Source organism: Capra hircus, chromosome 10, assembly GCF_001704415.2.
Source record: "Capra hircus breed San Clemente chromosome 10, ASM170441v1, whole genome shotgun sequence".
Lineage (NCBI taxonomy): Eukaryota > Metazoa > Chordata > Mammalia > Artiodactyla > Bovidae > Capra > Capra hircus.
In genome coordinates this window covers 87,192,028-87,210,570 of record NC_030817.1, presented here as the reverse complement: position 1 = coordinate 87,210,570, position 18,543 = coordinate 87,192,028, and the positions used below count along the sequence as shown (strand labels likewise).

Genomic DNA, 18,543 nt, shown 5'->3' with positions numbered 1-18,543 from the left:
AAACATGTATATTACCATATGTGAAACAGATCGCCAGTCCAGGTTCGATGCATGAGATAGGGTGCTCAGGGCTGGGGCACTGGGATGACCCAGAGGGATGGGATGGGGAGGGAGGAGGGAGGGGGTTCAGGATGGGCCACATATGTACACCCATGGCTGATTCATGTCAATGTATGGCAAAAACCACCACAATACTGTAAAGTAATTAGCCTCCAACTAAAATAAATAAATAAATAAAACCCTGTGTAAAAAACCTTGGTTGAATTTCCAGCAGAAAAACAAACAAAAAAGAACACCGCCAACACCTTTCTTTACTTTGTCAACTATCTTCCTGATTTAAAATTCTGGGGGGTTTGAAAAGCTTTGAGTAGTGATGGCTGCACAACAATGTGAACGTATTTAATGCCTCTGAAAGGTATACTTAACAATGGTTAAAATGGTAACTCTTACGCTAGGTATGTGAAGTCGCTCAGTCGTGTCCGACTCTTTGCGACCCCGTGGACTATAGCCCACCAGGCTCCTGCATCCATGGGATTCTCCAGGCAAGAGTACTGGAGTGGGTTGCCATTTCCTTCTCCAGGGGATCTTCCTGACCCAGGGATCGAACCCAGGTCTCCCACATTGCGGCAGACGCTTTAACCTCTGCGCCACCAGGGAAGCCCTTATGCTATGTATATTTAACCACAATTTTTCAAAAGAAAGAGAAATAAAAGGAGAGAAAGAGGAAAGGGGGGAAATGAAAGAGAAAACAGAAGTAGAAAAGATGGACACCTGCAAATTAAGCAGTCTGAACGCCTGCTGGCAGGCAACATTCAAGAGCAGCCTGCCAGGAGGCAGGCACGGCTCACTCAGTCCACCAGCAAAGCAAGGGCCTGCAGAGAGCACAGGAGGCAGGGCAACCCTGGAACAGGAACACGACCCCCACCATACACTCATACCGAGTTTTGTCCCTAATCTAAGATGTGGGGTTACACAAGGACATCCTCCAAGCCTCCTAAAACTTGGGTTGCATCTAAATGTCACTGTATTTCCATACCTAGGCCTCCTTCGAGAAAGAAGAGAGTTAAGTTTCCTTCATACCATGTAGGTCAAGATCCTCTTAAAAATGGAATTAAGCTAACAGCAGTATTTGAGATTTGGTTAACAGCAAACAAATATATCACTTACTGCAGAGAAAAAAAATTAACAAAAGATGCTTCAAGGCAAAGACCGTGAGAAATCCAGTGTGCCTCTTGGCTTTGCAGTTCTCTTAAAGAGTATTGTTTAATGTCTGAAAAGCATATTCTGTTTTCCAGAAAATACCTTTGACCATAATTCCAAAGTAATACAGTGTGTTCAGTCCAGCTTCTAAATTTATAGCTATAAATGTAAATTATAAGATGTGCATGCGTGCTAAGTTACTTCACTCATGTCCGACTCTCTGCAACCCCACAGACTATAGCCTGCCTGGCTCCTCTATCCATGGGATTCACCAGGAATGGGTTGCCGTGACCTTCTCCAGGGGATCTTCCTGATCCAGGGATCGAAGCTGTGTCTCTTAAGTCTCCTGCGTTGGTAGCTGGGTTCTTTACCACTAGCACCACCTGGGAAGCCCAGGCGGAAAATTCTAAAAGAGATGGGAACACCAGACCACCTGACCTGCTTCTTGAGAAATCTGTATGCAGGTCAGGAAGCAACAGTTAGAACTGGACATGGAACAACAGACGGGTTCCAAATACGAAAAGGAGTACGTCAAAGCTGTATATTGTCACCCTGCTTATTTAACTTATATGCAGAGTACATCATGAGAAACGCTGGACTGGAAGAAACACAAGCTGGAATCAAGATTGCCGGGAGAAATATCAATAACCTCAGATATGCAGATGACACCACCCTTATGGCAGAAAGTGAAGAGGAGCTAAAAAGCCTCTCGATGAAAGTGAAAGTGGAGAGTGAAAAAGTTGGCTTAAAGCTCAACACCCAGAAAATGAAGATCATGGCATCCGGTCCCATCACTTCATGGGAAATAGATGTGGAAACAGTGTCAGACTTTATTTTTGGGGGGCTCCAAAATCACTGCAGATGGTGACTGCAAGCCATGAAATTAAAAGATGCTTACTCCTTGGAAGAAAAGTTATGACCAACCTAGAGAGCATATTCAAAAGCAGAGACATTACTTTGCCGACTAAGGTCCGTCTAGCCAAGGCTATGGTTTTTCCTGTGGTCATGTATGGATGTGAGAGTTGGACTGTGAAGAAGGCTGAGCGCCGAAGAATTGATGCTTTTGAACTGTGGTGTTGGAGAAGACTTTTGAGGGTCCCTTGGACTGCAAGGAGATCCAACCAGTCCATTCTGAAAGAGATCAACCCTGGGATTTCTCTGGAAGGAATGATGCTAAAGCTGAAACTCCAATACTTTGGCTACCTCATGAGAAGTGCTGACTCATTGGAAAAGACTCTGATGCTGGGAGGGATTGGGGGCAGGAGGAGAAGGGGACGACCGAGGGTGAGATGGCTGGATGGCATCACAGACTCGATGGACATGAGTCTGAGTGAACTCTGGGAGATGGTGATGAACAGGGAGGCCTGGCGTGCTGCGATTCATGGGGTCGCAAAGACTCGGACACGACTGAGTGACTGAACTGAACTGAACAAATTATATGGTGAAGTTCTAACCTTTCATACCTCTGATTGTTACCTTATTTGCAAATATAATTAGTAAAGATGAAGTCATGTTGGGGTAGGGTGGGCTCTTAATTCATTATGACTATTATCCTTATATAAAGAAGACAGAGACTAGCAAACAGGGGGAATACATGTGAAGCCTGGAATTAACGCTACCAGAGGCCAAGAAACAGCCGGGGCAGACACCTCCCTAGCACCTTCAAAGGGAACACAGCCCCTGCTGACACCTTGATTCTGGACCTCTGGCATCTAGTAGAACTGTGAGACAATAAACACCTGTTGTTCTAAGACTCCAGCTGGCTGTACTTTGTTACTGCAGCCTCGAGCAAACTAATGCAGACAATAAGAGGCTAATGTGTACCGACTAGCCTGATGGCTTCAAACTGCACTTCAGATTGAGCCTCTTGTCCTATGGCTACTGAGCTGCAGCCACAGGGGCCTGGTCTCCTGACTTCAGGCTCTACCTCTACCTGCTTCAGCTGCCAAACCCACAACATCAACCTTTCAAAGGTGCCAACTTCTCTGCACCACGTGTTAAGAAGTCTCACAATGACTCACCACTTCCTACAGGAAAAGCTCAGATTCTCCTGCCTCAAATGCAGGCCTCTCTCCCCTAAGCTAGGTCCAACTGGTAGGCAAGAGTTTCTGAGAAACCCTGAAAGGTACAACCATTATTCTTGAAGACATGCTCCCTGCACTGTTTGCTCCATGGTCTCGCTTCACCAGCCCAAATCTTGACCATCCCATGAAGACGACTGTTAAGACCTGCTTTCGTCTTGAAACTCTCTGTACTCAGGCCCACAATAAATAAAGGCCACATCTCTGGGCCCCTCTGCCTCCGCTGCTTGTATCAGGCATTCTGTACTCATCAAAGACTGCCTTGCACGGTTACCTAGCATTTTAAAAGTACACAGGACTGCTGGACTATGAGCTCTGTTAAGAACAGAATTCATGCTTTACAACTTTGAGGCTATTTCTCAATGCCAAAAACAAGGCCAAGCATATTAAACGTAAGTTCCAAATTCTTTTAACGATTAAACATATATTTTAAATTCTTAGAAATGTTTATTTTGGCTTTCCCTTCAACTGGGGACTTTAAAATGGAACAGATATACAGATTTTATATAATCCTAATGCTTCCACATAGATCTGAATAATTTAAAACTTAGGAAGAACAGGAGGAAAAAAAATCCCTAGGACGTTTAGTCCCAAGTTACTTACCATTCTTCATCACTACATTGGACCAGACGTTGGCATTCAAAGCTTGAACAATTCGCTTTACTCCTGTAGATTCTGGGAAGTCATCTAATCAGGGAGGGCAAAAAAAAAAAAAAAAATATATATATATATATATATATATACACACACACACACACACACACTCTTACACACACATAAATATTTATATATATTCATCCCTCAGTATTCATAGAGGACTGGCTCCAGGACTCTCTCTCCACCATGGATACCAAAATCTTCAGATGCTCAAGTTCCTTATAACATGGCTTAGTGTTTACATATAATCTACCCGCTGATCAATCCCTGGGTCCGGAAGAACCCCTGGAGAAGGGCACGGCAACCCACTCCAGTATTCCTGCCTGGAAAATCCCATGGACAGAGGAGCCTGGCAGGCTGCAGTCCATAGGGTTGCACAGAGTTGGACACGACTGAAATGACCTAGCACATAATCTACCTGCATCATCCCAAATACCTTTTTTCCTCCCATATACTTTAAATCATCCCTTGACTACTTATAATACCTAATACTATGTAAACTTCAAAAAAAAAAGTTTGAAAAAAAACTTTGAAAAAAGTTTGAAAAAAAGTTTTTTGGCTTTTTTTTTTTTTCAAAAAACTTTGGAAAAAAACAAAAAACCTAAGAAAATACAAAGCTTAGAGCTCCTGATAAGAAAATTCTAGAAACTGGACAGTGAACAAGATGGGAGAGGAGAAAGATGTGGAGCTCACCTCCTTCAACAAATAACGTCAAAAATGCATCTACACATGGAACAATTCTCACAGAATACCTACTGAACACTGGCAGAAGAACTCAAGACTTCTGAAAGGGGAAGAAAATTTCCACATAACCAGGTAGGACAAAACAAAAGGAAAAAAGGAAGAGAAAGGAATCAGGACAGGACCTGCATCCCTGGAAGGGAGCTATGAAAGAGCAAAGGTTCCAATATCCTGGGAAGTCCCCGCACCAGCAGAGACTTCAGCCAGGACAGAGTGGGAGCTCTGGCGCCTCAAAGGAGAGTGCAGCAACTGGCTGGAGAAGGCAAAACAGAGACCTACGCAGACAGTAGGTGTGGCCGCCCTGCACTGCCCAGTCTGAGACATGTGTCTGCCACTGAAGGTGGGGCTGGGAGCTGCACTTCAGGCTTTGGAGGTCAAACTCAGGGGGAGCGCTGGGGTTGGCTGTGCAGAGGGCCGGAAGGGTTGGAGTACGGTACGCCCACAACCAAAGGTGCATGAGGAAGAAGCCTGGACCTGCCACAGAGGCAAGGTGCCACTGTAGGGGCCACGCAAGGGGAAAGGCAGGATGCTTTAAGAGCCTCTTTCCCCGCACACGCGGCCTCAGACTTCAGGACACTGCCTATGCAAGCTCTGGGGGCAACACAAACCACTTCAGGCACAGAGAGATCCCAGATCTGGCGCCAGTCACTGCCCCTGCCGTCGGGGAACCTACGAGTGCACAGGAGCTGCCGCCATGGGCCCTGGGAGTGGGTATCAGCCAATGCTGCCATCGGCCTGGGAGAACACATGAGTTACAGCATCTGTGTGCCCCTGTCAAGGGGGTAACAGCTGGCACATGCTGAGGAGAGGAGGCAGGCATCCACACAAAAGCAGCCCTTGCACCGAAAACAGTAAACCCACACAAGCTACACAGAGACACTCCCACAAATAAATAGCCTTCCAAGACCACAGTATATAAGTTTCTCCTAAACTCAGAGTAAGAGAAATATATGGAAAATGAAGATGCAGAGGAGCCAATACCAGTTCAAAGACCAAGAGAATTCCCCTGAAAGAACAATTAAACAGGCCTCTGCAGTGTAACAGACTCCAAGTTCAAAAAAGAGGTAATGAAGATACCAGAGGAATTAAGACAGGCTATCGACAGAAATGCATATTACTGTAAAACAAACAAATAACTAGAAACTATGAGGAGGAGGCAAGAAAATTAGAAAATTCGTTTGCCAAGATTAAAACTAAGATAAAGGCAATGACTAGCAAAATAAAAAAGTGATCTGGTAAATAGAATAATGAAAATCACCCATTCAGAACACAGTAGCTGCTGCTGCTGCTGCTGAGGCACGTCAGTCGTGTCCGACTCTGTGCGAACCCACCAGGCTCCTGTCCCTGGGATTCTCCAGGCAAGAACACTGGAGTCGGTTGCCATTTCCTTCTCCAATGCATGAAAGTGAAAAGTGAAAGTCGCTCGGTCATGTCCAACTCTTCACAACCCCATGGACTGTAGCCCACCAGACTCCTCTGTCCATGGGATTTCCCAGGCAAAAGTACTGGAGTGGGTTGCCATTGCCTTCTCCAAGAACACAGTAGACAGAAAGCCAAATGGAAAAAAAAAAAAAAAAAGTGAAAATAATATAAAATACCTATGGGATAACATGGGCTTCTCCAGTGGCTCAGCGGTAAATTCTCCTGCAATGCAGGAGACACAGAAAACGTGGGTTCAATCCCTGGGTCGGGAAAATTCCACTCCAGTACTCCTGCAGGGAAAATCCCATGGACAGAGGTGCCTGGCAGGCTATGGTTCATGGGGTTGCAAAGAGCTGAACATGACTAAAGCAACTGAGCACGCATGCATGGGATAACATAAAGGGTGCCCCTCTATGATGACAGGGACTTCAGAAGGAGAAGAAAGAGAAAAGGGGATTGAAAATGTGTTTGAAGAAATTATGGCTGAAAACTACAAACCTAAAGAAGGAAACAGATATCCAGATACAGAAAGCACAGAAGTTCCTGGACAAGATGAACCCAAAGAGACCTACACGAAGACATTATAATCAAAATGGCAAAAGCGAAAGACAAAGAGAAGATCCCAAATGCACTAAAAGAAAAATGAAGAGTTAATTATAAGGAAATACCCATAAGGCTATAAGCTGATTTCTCTACAGAAATAATGCAGACTAGAAGGGAGTGGATAAACCTATTTAAAGTCTTAAAAGGGAAAAATCTGCAACCTAGAATGCTCTACCCAGTAAGAATAACATTTAGAAGAGAAGGAGATAAAGAATTTCTCAAATAAGGAAAAACTAAAAGAAAAGAGCAATACTACACCTATTCTAAAAGAAATATTAAGGTCTTCTATTATAAAAGAATCAAGAAAATGTAGGAAAGAGAAAATCACAATTGTAAAGTAAATCATTTATATAAGCCAGTATACAGACCAAAAAGAAGAAAAAAAGGCTTTAAATCTTTTTATGAAAGCAATGATAAACATAAGGAACGGCAAAAGGATAAACATGAAGATGTAACTGAGGACATCAAAATGATAAAATGCAGGGGAGGAGAGTAAGAAAATACAGATTCTTTCATTTGAGCCTATATGACTACCAGCCTAAAAGCAAGCAGATACAGGAAGGGGTTAACATACTTGAAAAACAGGGTAACTACAAATCAAAAACATACAACAGGATTCACAAAAACCAAACAGAAAACACAAGCATGAAATAAAGGGAAATCATCAAACCACAAAATGAAAAACAGACAAAAAAGAAACACAGAATCAACTGGAAAACAAGGTTTAAAGTGATATTAAATACATATTTACCAATAATTTCCTCAAATGTAAACAGACTGTTCCAATCAAAAAAGACAGGATGGCGGACTGGATTTAAAAACAAGAGACTATGCCACCTACGAGGCACCCTTGTAGGCGCTACAAGGCGCTGTGCACTTTAGGGCAAAGAACACACAGACTGGAAGCGAGGGGACGGAAAAAGACGTATCATGCAAATGAAGATCACAGGAAAGCAAGAGTTGGCAATACTCATGTCAGACAAAATAGACTTTAAAGCAAAAGGCATAAAGAAAACTAAAGAAGGACCCTATATGCACCCAATACAGGAACACCCAAATACATAAGACAAATAATGACAGACATAAGTGAGAAATTGATGGGAATACAGTAATACTAGGTTGGCCAAAAAGTTCCCTTGGTTTTTAAGTAACAATAACAGACCCATTTTTCAATTTCACCAAGAACTTTACTGAACAATGTATTCACTATTCTGTTCTACTATTTTCTGCCATTTTTCAGGAAACCTCATAATTCCACCTCCCCAAAACTTTGTATCTTTTCGAGCAAAGAACTCTTCCAGGTGTCTTTTATAATCATCCAGGGAATTGACATTTTTTCCATTAAGAGAATTTTATAAAGACTGAAATAAATGGACATCCGAAGGTGCAATATCTGGTGAATATGATGATAAGTCAGAACTTTCCAGTCAAGTTATAACATTTTTTGCCTAGTCATCAAAGAAACATGTGGTCTTGAGTTGTCCTGATGGAAGATTATGCATCTTCTGTTGACTAATTCCAGACACTTTTCGTCTAGTGCTGCTTTCACTTGGTCTAGGTGGGAGCAGTACTTACTGGAATTAATTGAGCTCCAAAAGGAGCTCATAGTAGAGGACTCATTTCCAATCCCACATATACACAACATCACCTTCTCTGGATGAAGACCAACCTTTGGTGTGGCTGGTAGTTCCATGATCTCTTGCTCTCTCTTTCATTCCACATTATTGTACAGTATCTACCTTTCATTGCTTGTCACAAATTGTTTTTAAAATGGGATATTTTCATTATGTTTAAGTAGAGTCACATGTGAAAATATGATCGACATTTTTTTCACTTATGTGGAACTCAAACATGAAAACCATAAGAGAAATACTATGAACAATTTTATGGCAACAAATTCAACAGTGGAGAAGAAATGAACAAGTTTCCAGAAAAATACATCCCATTAAAACTGAATCAAGAAGACGATAATTTGAAAAGATGGGTCACTGGTAGTGAAAGAGAATCTGCAGTTGAAAAAACAAAAACTCCCTACAGATGCAAGTCCAGGCCCTGGTGGCTCCACAGGCGAATTCTACCGAATATACAAAGAGCTTTTATCCTTCTCAAACTCTTCCAAAAGACTGAAGAGAAGGGAACACTACCAAAGACACACTATGAAGCCACCGTCACCCTTATGCCAAGCTAAACAAAGACACCACCAAAAAAGAAAATTACAGGCCAGTATCTTTGATGATATTACGAAGTACAAAATGAAGCAGGGCAAAGGCTGATTCACAGTTTTCCCAAGAGAATGCACTGGTCATAGCAAACACCCTCTTCCAACAACACAACAGACGACTCTACAAATGGACATCACCAGATAGTCAATAGCGAGATGAGACTGATTATAATCTTTGCAGCCTAAGATGGAGAAGCTCTATACAGTCAGCAAAGGGGCTGACTGTGGCTTAGATCATCAGCAACTTATTGCAAAATTAAGGCTTAAAATGAAGACAGTAGGGAAAACCATTAGGCCATTCAGGTATGACCTAAATCAAATTCCTTATGATTTTGCTGTGGAGGTGACAAATAGATTCAAGGGATTAGATCTGGTAGACAGAATGCCTCAAGAACTATGGACAGAGGTTTGTAACATTGTACAGGAGGAAGTGATCAAACCATTTCCAAGGAAAAGAAATGCAAAAAGGCAAAATGGTTGTCTGACGAGACCTTACAAATAGCTGAGAAAAGAAGAGAAGTGAAAGGTAAAGGAGAAAGGGAACAATATACCCAACTGAATGAAGAGTTCCAGAGAATAGCTAGGAGAGGTAAGAAAGCCTTCTTAAGTGAATAATGTGAAGAAATAGAGGAAAGCAACAGAATGGGAAAGACGAGAGCTCTTCAAAAAACCAGAGTTACCAAGGGAACATTTTATGCAAAGATGAGCACAATAAAGGACAAAAATGGCAAAGACTTAACAGAAACAGAAGAGATTAAGAAGAGGTCGCAAAAATACACAGAAGAACTATATAAAAAAGATCTTAATGACTCGGATAACCACAATGATATGTTCATTTACCCACAGTCAGACATCCTGGAGTGTGAAGTCAAGTGGGCCTTAGGAAGCATTACTACAAACAAAGCTAGTGGAGGCTACAGAATTCTAACTAAGCTATTTCAAATTCTAAAAGATGATGCTGATAAAGTGCTGTACTCAATATGCCAGCAAATTTGGAAAACTCAGCAATGGCCACAGGACTGGAAAAAGTCAGTTTTCATTCCAATTCAAAACGACAATGCCAAAGGACGTTGAAACTATCGCACAATTGTACTCATTTCACATGCTGGCAAGAATGCTCAAAATCCTTCAAGCTAGGCTTCAGCAGGACGTGAACCAAGATCTTCCATATGTACAAGCTAGATTTAGAAAAGGCAGAGGAAACAGAGAACAAATTGCCAACATCTGCTGGATCACAGATAAAGCAAGGGAATTCCAGAAAAACATCTACTTTTGCTTCACTGACTATGCTAAAGCCTTTGACTGTGTGGATCATGACAAACTGGAAAACTCTTAGATGGGAATACCAGACCACCCTACCTGCCTCCTGAGAAACCTGTATGCAGGTCAAGAAGCAATAATTAGAACCAGACATGGAACAATGGACTAGATCAAAATTGGGAAAGAAGTACATCAAGGCTGTATATTGTCACCTTGATTATTTAACTCATATGCAGAGTATATCATGCGAAATGCCAGGCTGGATAAGTCACAAGCTGGAATCAAGATTGCCAGGAAAAATATCAACAACCTCAGATATGCAGATGATACCATTCTAAGGGGAGAAGTGAAGAGGAACCAAGGAGCCTCGTGATGAAGGTGAAAGAGGAGAGTGAAAAAGAGCTTAAAACTCAACATTCAAAAAACTAAGATTATGGCACCTGGTCCTATCACTTCACGGCAAATAGAAGGGGCAAAAGTGGAAACAGTGACAGATTTTACTATCTCTGATTCCAAAATCACTGTGGACGGTGACTGCAGCCATGAAATGAAGATGGTTGGTTGCTCCTTGGAAGAAAAGCTATGACAAACCTAGACAGTATATTAAAAAGCAGAGACATCACTTTGCTGAGAAAGGTCCATATAGTCAAAGCTATGGTTTTTTCAGTAATCACATACAGATGTGAGAGCTGGACCATAAAGAAGGCGGAGAGCTTAAGGACTGATGGTTTTGACCTGTGGTGCTGGAAAAGACTCTTCAGATTCCCATGGACAGCAAAGAGATTAAACTAGTCAATCAATCCTAAAGGAAATTAACCCTGAATATTCACTGGAAGGACTGATACTGAAGCTCTAATACTTTGGCCACCTGATGTGAAGAGACTACTTATTGGAAAAGACTCTGATGCTGGGAAAGATTGAGGGCAAGAGGAGAAGAGGGCAACAGAGGATGAGATGGTTGGATGGCATTACCAACTCAATGGACCTGAGTGTAAGTAAACTCTGGGAGGTACTGAAGGACAGGGAAGCCTGGCATGCTGCAGTTCATGGGGTCATAAACAGTCAAACACAACTTAGGGACTGAACAACAACAATAATCTCTGATGAACACAGACGTAAAAATTTTCAAAAAATATTAGCAAACTGAATCCAACATCACTTCCTGGCAAATATATGGGGACAGTGGAAACAGTGGCTGACTTTATTTTTCTGGGCTCCAAAATCACTGCAGATGGTGATTGCAGCCATGAAATTAAAAAACGCTTACTCCTTGAAAGGAAAGTTATGACCAATCTAGACAGCATATTAAAAAGCAGAGACATTACTTTGTCAACAAAGGTCGATCTAGTCAAGGCTATGGTTTTTCCAGTAGTCATGTATGGACGTGAGAGTTGGACTATAAAGAAAGCTGAGTGTTGAAGAACTGATGCTTTTGAACTGTGGTGCTGGAGAAGACTCTTGAGAGTCCTTGGACTGCAAGGAGATCCAACTAGTCCATCCTAAAGGAGATCAGTCCTGGATGTTCATTGGAAGGACTGATGTTGAAGCTGAAACTCCAATACTTTGGCCACCTGATGCGAAGACCTGACTCACTGGAAAAGACCTTGATGCTGGGAAAGATTGAGGGCAGGAGGAGAAGGGGACAACAGAGGATAAGATGGTTGGATGGCATCACCAACTCAATGTACACAGGTTTGGGTGGACAGGGAGGCCTGGCGTGCTGCGGTTCATCAGGTCACAAAGAGTCGGACATGACTGAGTGATCGAACTGAACTGAACCCAACAACACATAAAAAAGATCATATACCGTGGCCAAGTAGGATTCATCCTAAGTTCACAAGGATGGCTCAACATATGCAAATCAGTCAATGTGATACACCATCTCAACAAAAGATAAAAACCGCATGGTCATCTCGATAGATGCAGAAAAACCACCTAACCAAATACAACATCCATTCATGATAAAAAACTCTTACCAAAGTGGGTATAAAAGGAACATATTTCAATATTATAAAAGTTATTTATGACAAACCCACAGTCAATATAATACTCAACAGGGAAAGGCTGATAGCCTTCTCTCTAAAATCCAGAACAAGGAGGCCCACTATCATCATTTGTATTCAACACAGTATTGGAAGTCCTAGCCACAGCAACCAGACAAGAAACAAAAGGTATCAGATTACAACGGAAGAGGTGAAAATGTCATTATTTGTCGATGACATGCTATCATAGCAGAAGATCCTAAAGACTCTACACAGAAATGACTAGAATTGATAAACAAATCCAGCAACTTAGCGAGATACAAGATTAACATACAGAAGTTAGTTGCATTTCTTTACACTAACAGTGAAAGATGAGAAAGGGAATGTAAACAAACCATCCCATTTAAAATCGCATCCAAAAAATTACTTAGGAATAAATCTCACCCAGGAGGTAAAAGACGTACTTATATGCTAGAAACTACAAAATATTAATAAAGGAAATTAAAGATGCAACCTAAATATCCGTAGACAGAAGAATGGGTCAAGAAGATGTGGCCTACATACACAATGGAGTATTACTCTGCCAACAAAAGGAGTGAAATAATGCCATTTGTAGCAACACGTGGACCGTGTTGATTTGTATTGTATTTCAGATTCCACATGTAAGGGATATCATATGATATTTGCCTTTCTCTTTATGACTTACTTTGCTTAGCATGTTGTATTATCTGAGGTCTGGGAGGGTTCTGTGTGATACACACACTTCCTTTTAAAATGTTCTTTAATGATGATTCAAAGAAATGGAAAGATGTCCCACGCTCTTGGATTGGAAGATTTAATATTGCTAAAATATCCATACTACATTGGGAGACTGGGCTGATATGTGAGCACTGCCATGTATAAAAGGGATAGCTAGTGGGAGTTCAGCTCAGTGTTCTCTGATGATCCAGATGGAATGGGGAAAGGTGGGGGTGGAAGAGAGGTCCAAGAGGAAGAAGATATATAGCTGATACACAGAGCTGATTCACTCCATTGTACAGCAGAAATTAACACAACATTATACAGCAACCATACCCCAAAACAAAGCCCACACTACCCAAAGCAACCTACAAATTTAATGCAATTCCTACTAAATTACCCATGTCATTTTTCACAGAACCAGAATAATCCTAAAATGTATATGAAACCATAAAAGACCAGGATTGCAGAAGCAACCCTGAAGGCAAAGAACGAAGCAGGAGGCATAACGTATCTACAAAACAAAAACACAGAGAACAGACCTGTGGCTGCCAGCGGGGTGGGAGGAGGGGTGCAGTGGGAGGCTGGGGTCAGTGGAAGTAAACCACTGCACACAGAATGGAAAACGTCAAGGCCCCTCTGTACAGCACAGGAAACTAAACTCAGTATCCTGAGATATTTCCCACCACAATTTAGAAGCATATAAAACAGCATGTATTGGCACAGAAACAGAAATATGCGTCAGTGGAACAGAATAGAGACCAGAAATAAACCCACACACCTATGGTCAATTAACCTTCAACAAAAGAGGCAAGAATATACAATGGGGAAAGACAGTCTCTTCAGCAAGCGGTGCTGGGAAAGTTGGACAGCCACACGTAAAACAATAAAGCTAAAATATACCCTCTCACCATACACAAAAATAAATTCAAAATGGCTTAAAGACCTAAATATAAGACAAGACCCCATAAAACTCCTAGAAGAGACCATAGGCAAAACATTCTCTGAGATAAATCATTTTATGTCATAAATCTCTGACATAAAACCTATGTTTTCTTAGGTCAGTCTCCCAAGGCAATAGAAATAAAAGCAAAAATAAACAAATGGGACCTAATTAAACTTATAAGCTTTTCCAAAGCAAAGGAAACAAAATAAAAAGCCAACCTACAGAATGGGAGAAAATATTTGCATATGATGTAACTGACAAGGGCTTCATTTCCAAAATACATATACAGTTCATACAACTCAACAGCAACAAAAAACAAAAACCCAATCAAAAAACGGGCAGAAGACCTAAACAGACTTTTCTCCAAAGAAAACAGACAGATGGCTAACAGGCACATGAAAAGATGCTCAACGTCATTAATTATTAGAGAAATGCAACTCGAAACTACAACAAAGTAGTACCTCACACAAATCAGAATGGCCATCATTAAAAAGTCTTCAAATAGCAATTACTGCCTTTAGAGGGTGTGGAGAGAAGGGAACCCTCCTCCACTGTTGCTGGGAATGCAAACTGGTATAGCCACTGTGAAAAACGAATGAAGGTTCCTCCAAAAACTAAAAATAGACTCATCTTATGATCCATCAATCCCACTCCTGGGCATATACTCAAGCCAAAACTATAATTCAGAAAGATACATGCAAACCTATGTTCACAGCAGCACTATATACAACTGCAAAGACATAGAAACAAACTAAATGTCCACAGAGAGAGGAATGGGTAAAGAAGATGTGGTCTGTATACACCATGGAATATTACTCAGCCACCAAAGAGAAGGAAAGAACGCCATTTGCAGCAACATGGATGGACCCAAAGATTACCGTACTAAGCAAAGTAAAGTAGAAAGAAAAAGACAAATACCATATATCACTTTTATGTGGAATCTAAAATATGACACAAGTCAACATATCTACATAACAAAAACAGACTTGTGGTTGCCAAGGGGGTCGGGGTGGGGGAAGAGACGGAGTGGGAGGCTGGGGTTAGCAGAAGCAAACCATCACATAGAGAATGAATAAGCCACAAAGTCCTACTGTATAGCACAGGGGACTATATTCAATATCCTGAGATATTTTCCACCATGATGGAAAATAATATAAAAAAGAATATACATATATATACTCATACATATTCTTGTATACACACACCCACACCACCCCCCCGCCTTCCCTGGTAGCTCAGCTGGTAAAGAATCTACCTGCAATGCAGGAGACCCTGGGTTCAATTCATGGGTTGTGAAGTTCCCCTGGAGAAGGGACAAGCTACCCACTCCAGTATTCTTGGGCTTCCCTGGTGGCTCAGACAGTAAAGAATCCACCTGCAATCTGGGAGACCTGCGTTTGATCCCTGGGTTGGAAAGATCCCCTCGAGGAGGGCATGGCAAACCACTCTAGTATTCTTGCCTGGAGAATCCCTATAGACAGAGGAGCTGGCAGGCTATAGTCCATGGGGTCGCAAAGGGTCAGACACAACTGAGCAACTAAGCACAGCACATACATATACACACACAACTGAATCACTCTGTTGTACAGCATAAATTAATACAACATTGTAAATCAGCTATGAAAAGTGTAGTTGCTCAGTTGTGTCTGACTCTTTGTTACCCCGTGGACTGTAGCCCCTGTCCATGGGATTTCCCAGGCAAGAATACTGGAGTGGGCTGCCATTTCCTTCTCTAGGGGATCTTCCCAACCCAGGGCCCAAACCTGGGTCTTCTGCACTGCAGGTAGATTCCTTACTGTCTGAGCCACGACTTTAATTAAAATATATTCCAGAAACTAAATTAAATAAACACACAGTATAAAGGTTTATACAGTAAAGTCAACCTCATTATCTCACCAATGGAATCCACTTATATTCCTCTGAAAATGTTAGCTTCCATCAATTACACAATCCTGGGATTGTACTAGTAATACCAAACTTGGCTACACAATCCTGGGACTGTACTAGAAATACCAAACTTGGCTATTCATAAACAATGAGTTTCCCAAGGGCAGGAAAGGTCCTCTTGATATGCTATAAAATCCAGTAAATGCCCCAGCTTTCCTCATTGGGAACCATACAGTGATAATTACTGTTTACAATAGATATCTAGATAACAATTTCTTGATGAGAAATAGCTTAAGAGTGAGAAGTGAAATTACTATAACCATAAGAGACAGGCAAGGGGTCATTTAAAAAAAGAAAGAAAAAACCACAAACACTGTCAACTTAGTTTAATTAGTTCGGTATCGGTACTGTCTTCCTTCTGGAATTTGACAGTAAAAATAACAGGGCAGTAATCCTAGTCAGCATACCAATAATAAGGCAGTATTCTTATCTACAATGTAGATATGAGTGTGCACAAAGGAAATCAAAATCCTTCAGCTGAGTCTTACAATACTCATGTGGAAAATAGCAGCAGAATCTAAAAGTTTTCATGTGGTTTAAAAAGTTTTTTAAGAGTTTACAGAGCACAGTCCGTACAGAACCTGTCTCTAGTGGCCTGGCCCAGTCCTGGGTGGTTTAACGGGGAAACAGCACAGAAGTAGAAGTCATAAGATCTGAATGTGAAGCCAGGCTCTGTAACTTATTAGCTATTTGATTAAGGGCAAATCACTCATGCTATTCTCAAAGAACAGTGGGGATGACATCACTCTGTGTACCTTTCCCATGGAACAGATGCACTGGAACTGATGATTCACTGGTGTAACCTTTGCCTCTAAACTGGAAACTCCTTGAAGGCAGGAGTCATGTCTTACTGAATTCATTATTCTCACTACTTAAACTAACATAGTGCCTAAAAGACAAGAGGCTTTTAAATACCATCCTACCAACCTAACAGAAATATAGGAAGGATTAAACCGGAAATACTCAACAAAGACAAGTTTACCATCATCAGTGTTTAAATGAAGAAATAAAAGCTATGTTTATCTTAACTTTCAGTGATTCAAGTCTTGAAAAAATAACTAACACTTCAGATGATATATAACCAGGAGCCAAAAATATGAGCAGAAATAAAGAATTAGAATCACTAAGATTAATTTAATATAAATAAAGATAAAGTCTCGTATTGATGTTTGAATAATACATGCCAATAAACGAGAGGGTATATGTGGGAAATGATGAGGGTATATGGGATGAGGATACATGGGAAAAAACAATGAAGGTATATGGGAACAACACATGCCAATAAACAATGAGAGTATATGGAATAATACATGCCAATAAATGAGGGTATATGCAAACAATTGGCACTGAAACATTCTAGGAAGGTTTTAGTTAATTCACCTAAAGACAATATGTTGAAATCTACTTTTAAGCTCAGTTAGGGAATTCCCTGGCACTCCAGTGGTTAGGACCCCACGTTCTCACTGCCACAGGCCAGGGTTCGATCCCTGGTCAGGGAACTAAGGGAGAAGGCAATGGTACCCCACTCCACTGATCTTGCCTGGAGAATCCCATGGATAGAGGAGCCTGGTAGGCTGCAGTCCATGGGGTCGCTGGGAGTCAGACAGGACTGAGTAACTTCACTTTCACTTTTCACTTTCACGCACTGGAGAAGGAAATGGCAACCCACTCCAGTGTTCTTGCCTGGAGAATCCCAGGGATGGGGGAGCCTGGTGGGCTGCCATCTATGGGGTCGCACAGAGTCGGACACAACTGAAGTGACTTAGCAGCAGCAGCAGCAGGGAACTAAGATCCTGCAAGCTGTGCGGCACAACCATTAAAAAAAAAAGTCTATATACAAGACACAAAATCATAATAAAGGAACAAAACTGAATAATTAAAAAAAAGATTATGCTGAATACAAGAACATTATTCACTATGGTTAATTTATGTTGATGTATAGCAGAAACCAGACTTCACTGGTGGCTCAGATGGTAAAGAATCCACCTGCAATGAGGGAGACCTGGGTTCGGTCCCTGGGTTGGAAAGATCTCCTGGAGGAGGGCACGGCAAACCACTCCAGTATTCTTGCCTGGAGAATCCCCATGGACAGGGGAGCCTGGCAGGCTACATGGGGTCGCAAAGAGCTGGACACGACTAAGCGACTACGCACGCACACACACACAGCAGAAACCAACACAATACTGTATAGCAATTATCCTCTAATTAAAAATGAATAAATGTTTTTTAAAAAAGGAGCATTATCCAGACAAGGGGTAAGGGAGCAGCATAGCAAGACAGAGGAGCAGAGATTCCAAAATGAAAACAGATAAAATGACTCAAATGCTGATTCTCAAGGACAATAGGAAAAAGAGAACATTCTTGCGCCAGAAATAAGCAATCACACGCATGCTAGCGTGTAAAACAGGGTACAAGTTTCAAGAATTCTAGAAAAACATGGAAGAGAAATTATACTTAATAATTTCCAATATTCTAAAAAATGTACAGGGAGAAAAATCAGCCCTTTGATTTCATTTTTGTCCTCTTTTTCTCTGGTGGGGCTTTATTCCTGAAGGTAACAACACTTTGGAAAAAATTCTAAGTCAGAATATAGAAAAGTGTTTCTTAATTTCTTTTTAAAAAAAAAAAGGTTTCACATAATGATTACTTTTAGCCTCTCTATGCACTTTAATTCAAGTTGGCTGCCCTACTTAGAATGCCTTTTGCAACAACTAGCATCTCCCCACCAGTCCTCTAGCTCTAAAT

General features: G+C 41.4%; 1 protein-coding gene across 3 annotated transcripts in view; it reads right to left on the bottom strand.

Annotated features, from left to right (window-relative positions):
• AAGAB (alpha- and gamma-adaptin binding protein) overlaps positions 1-18,543 on the bottom strand; it is a 71,491-nt gene that overhangs the window by 30,415 nt on the left and 22,533 nt on the right. For all 3 annotated transcript variants that reach the window (XM_005685143.3, XM_005685144.3, XM_013966777.2), the window contains one exon: positions 3,885-3,968. In XM_005685143.3, the coding sequence (XP_005685200.1) occupies positions 3,885-3,968 (84 nt within the window). The remainder of the gene's footprint in view (positions 1-3,884; positions 3,969-18,543) is intronic.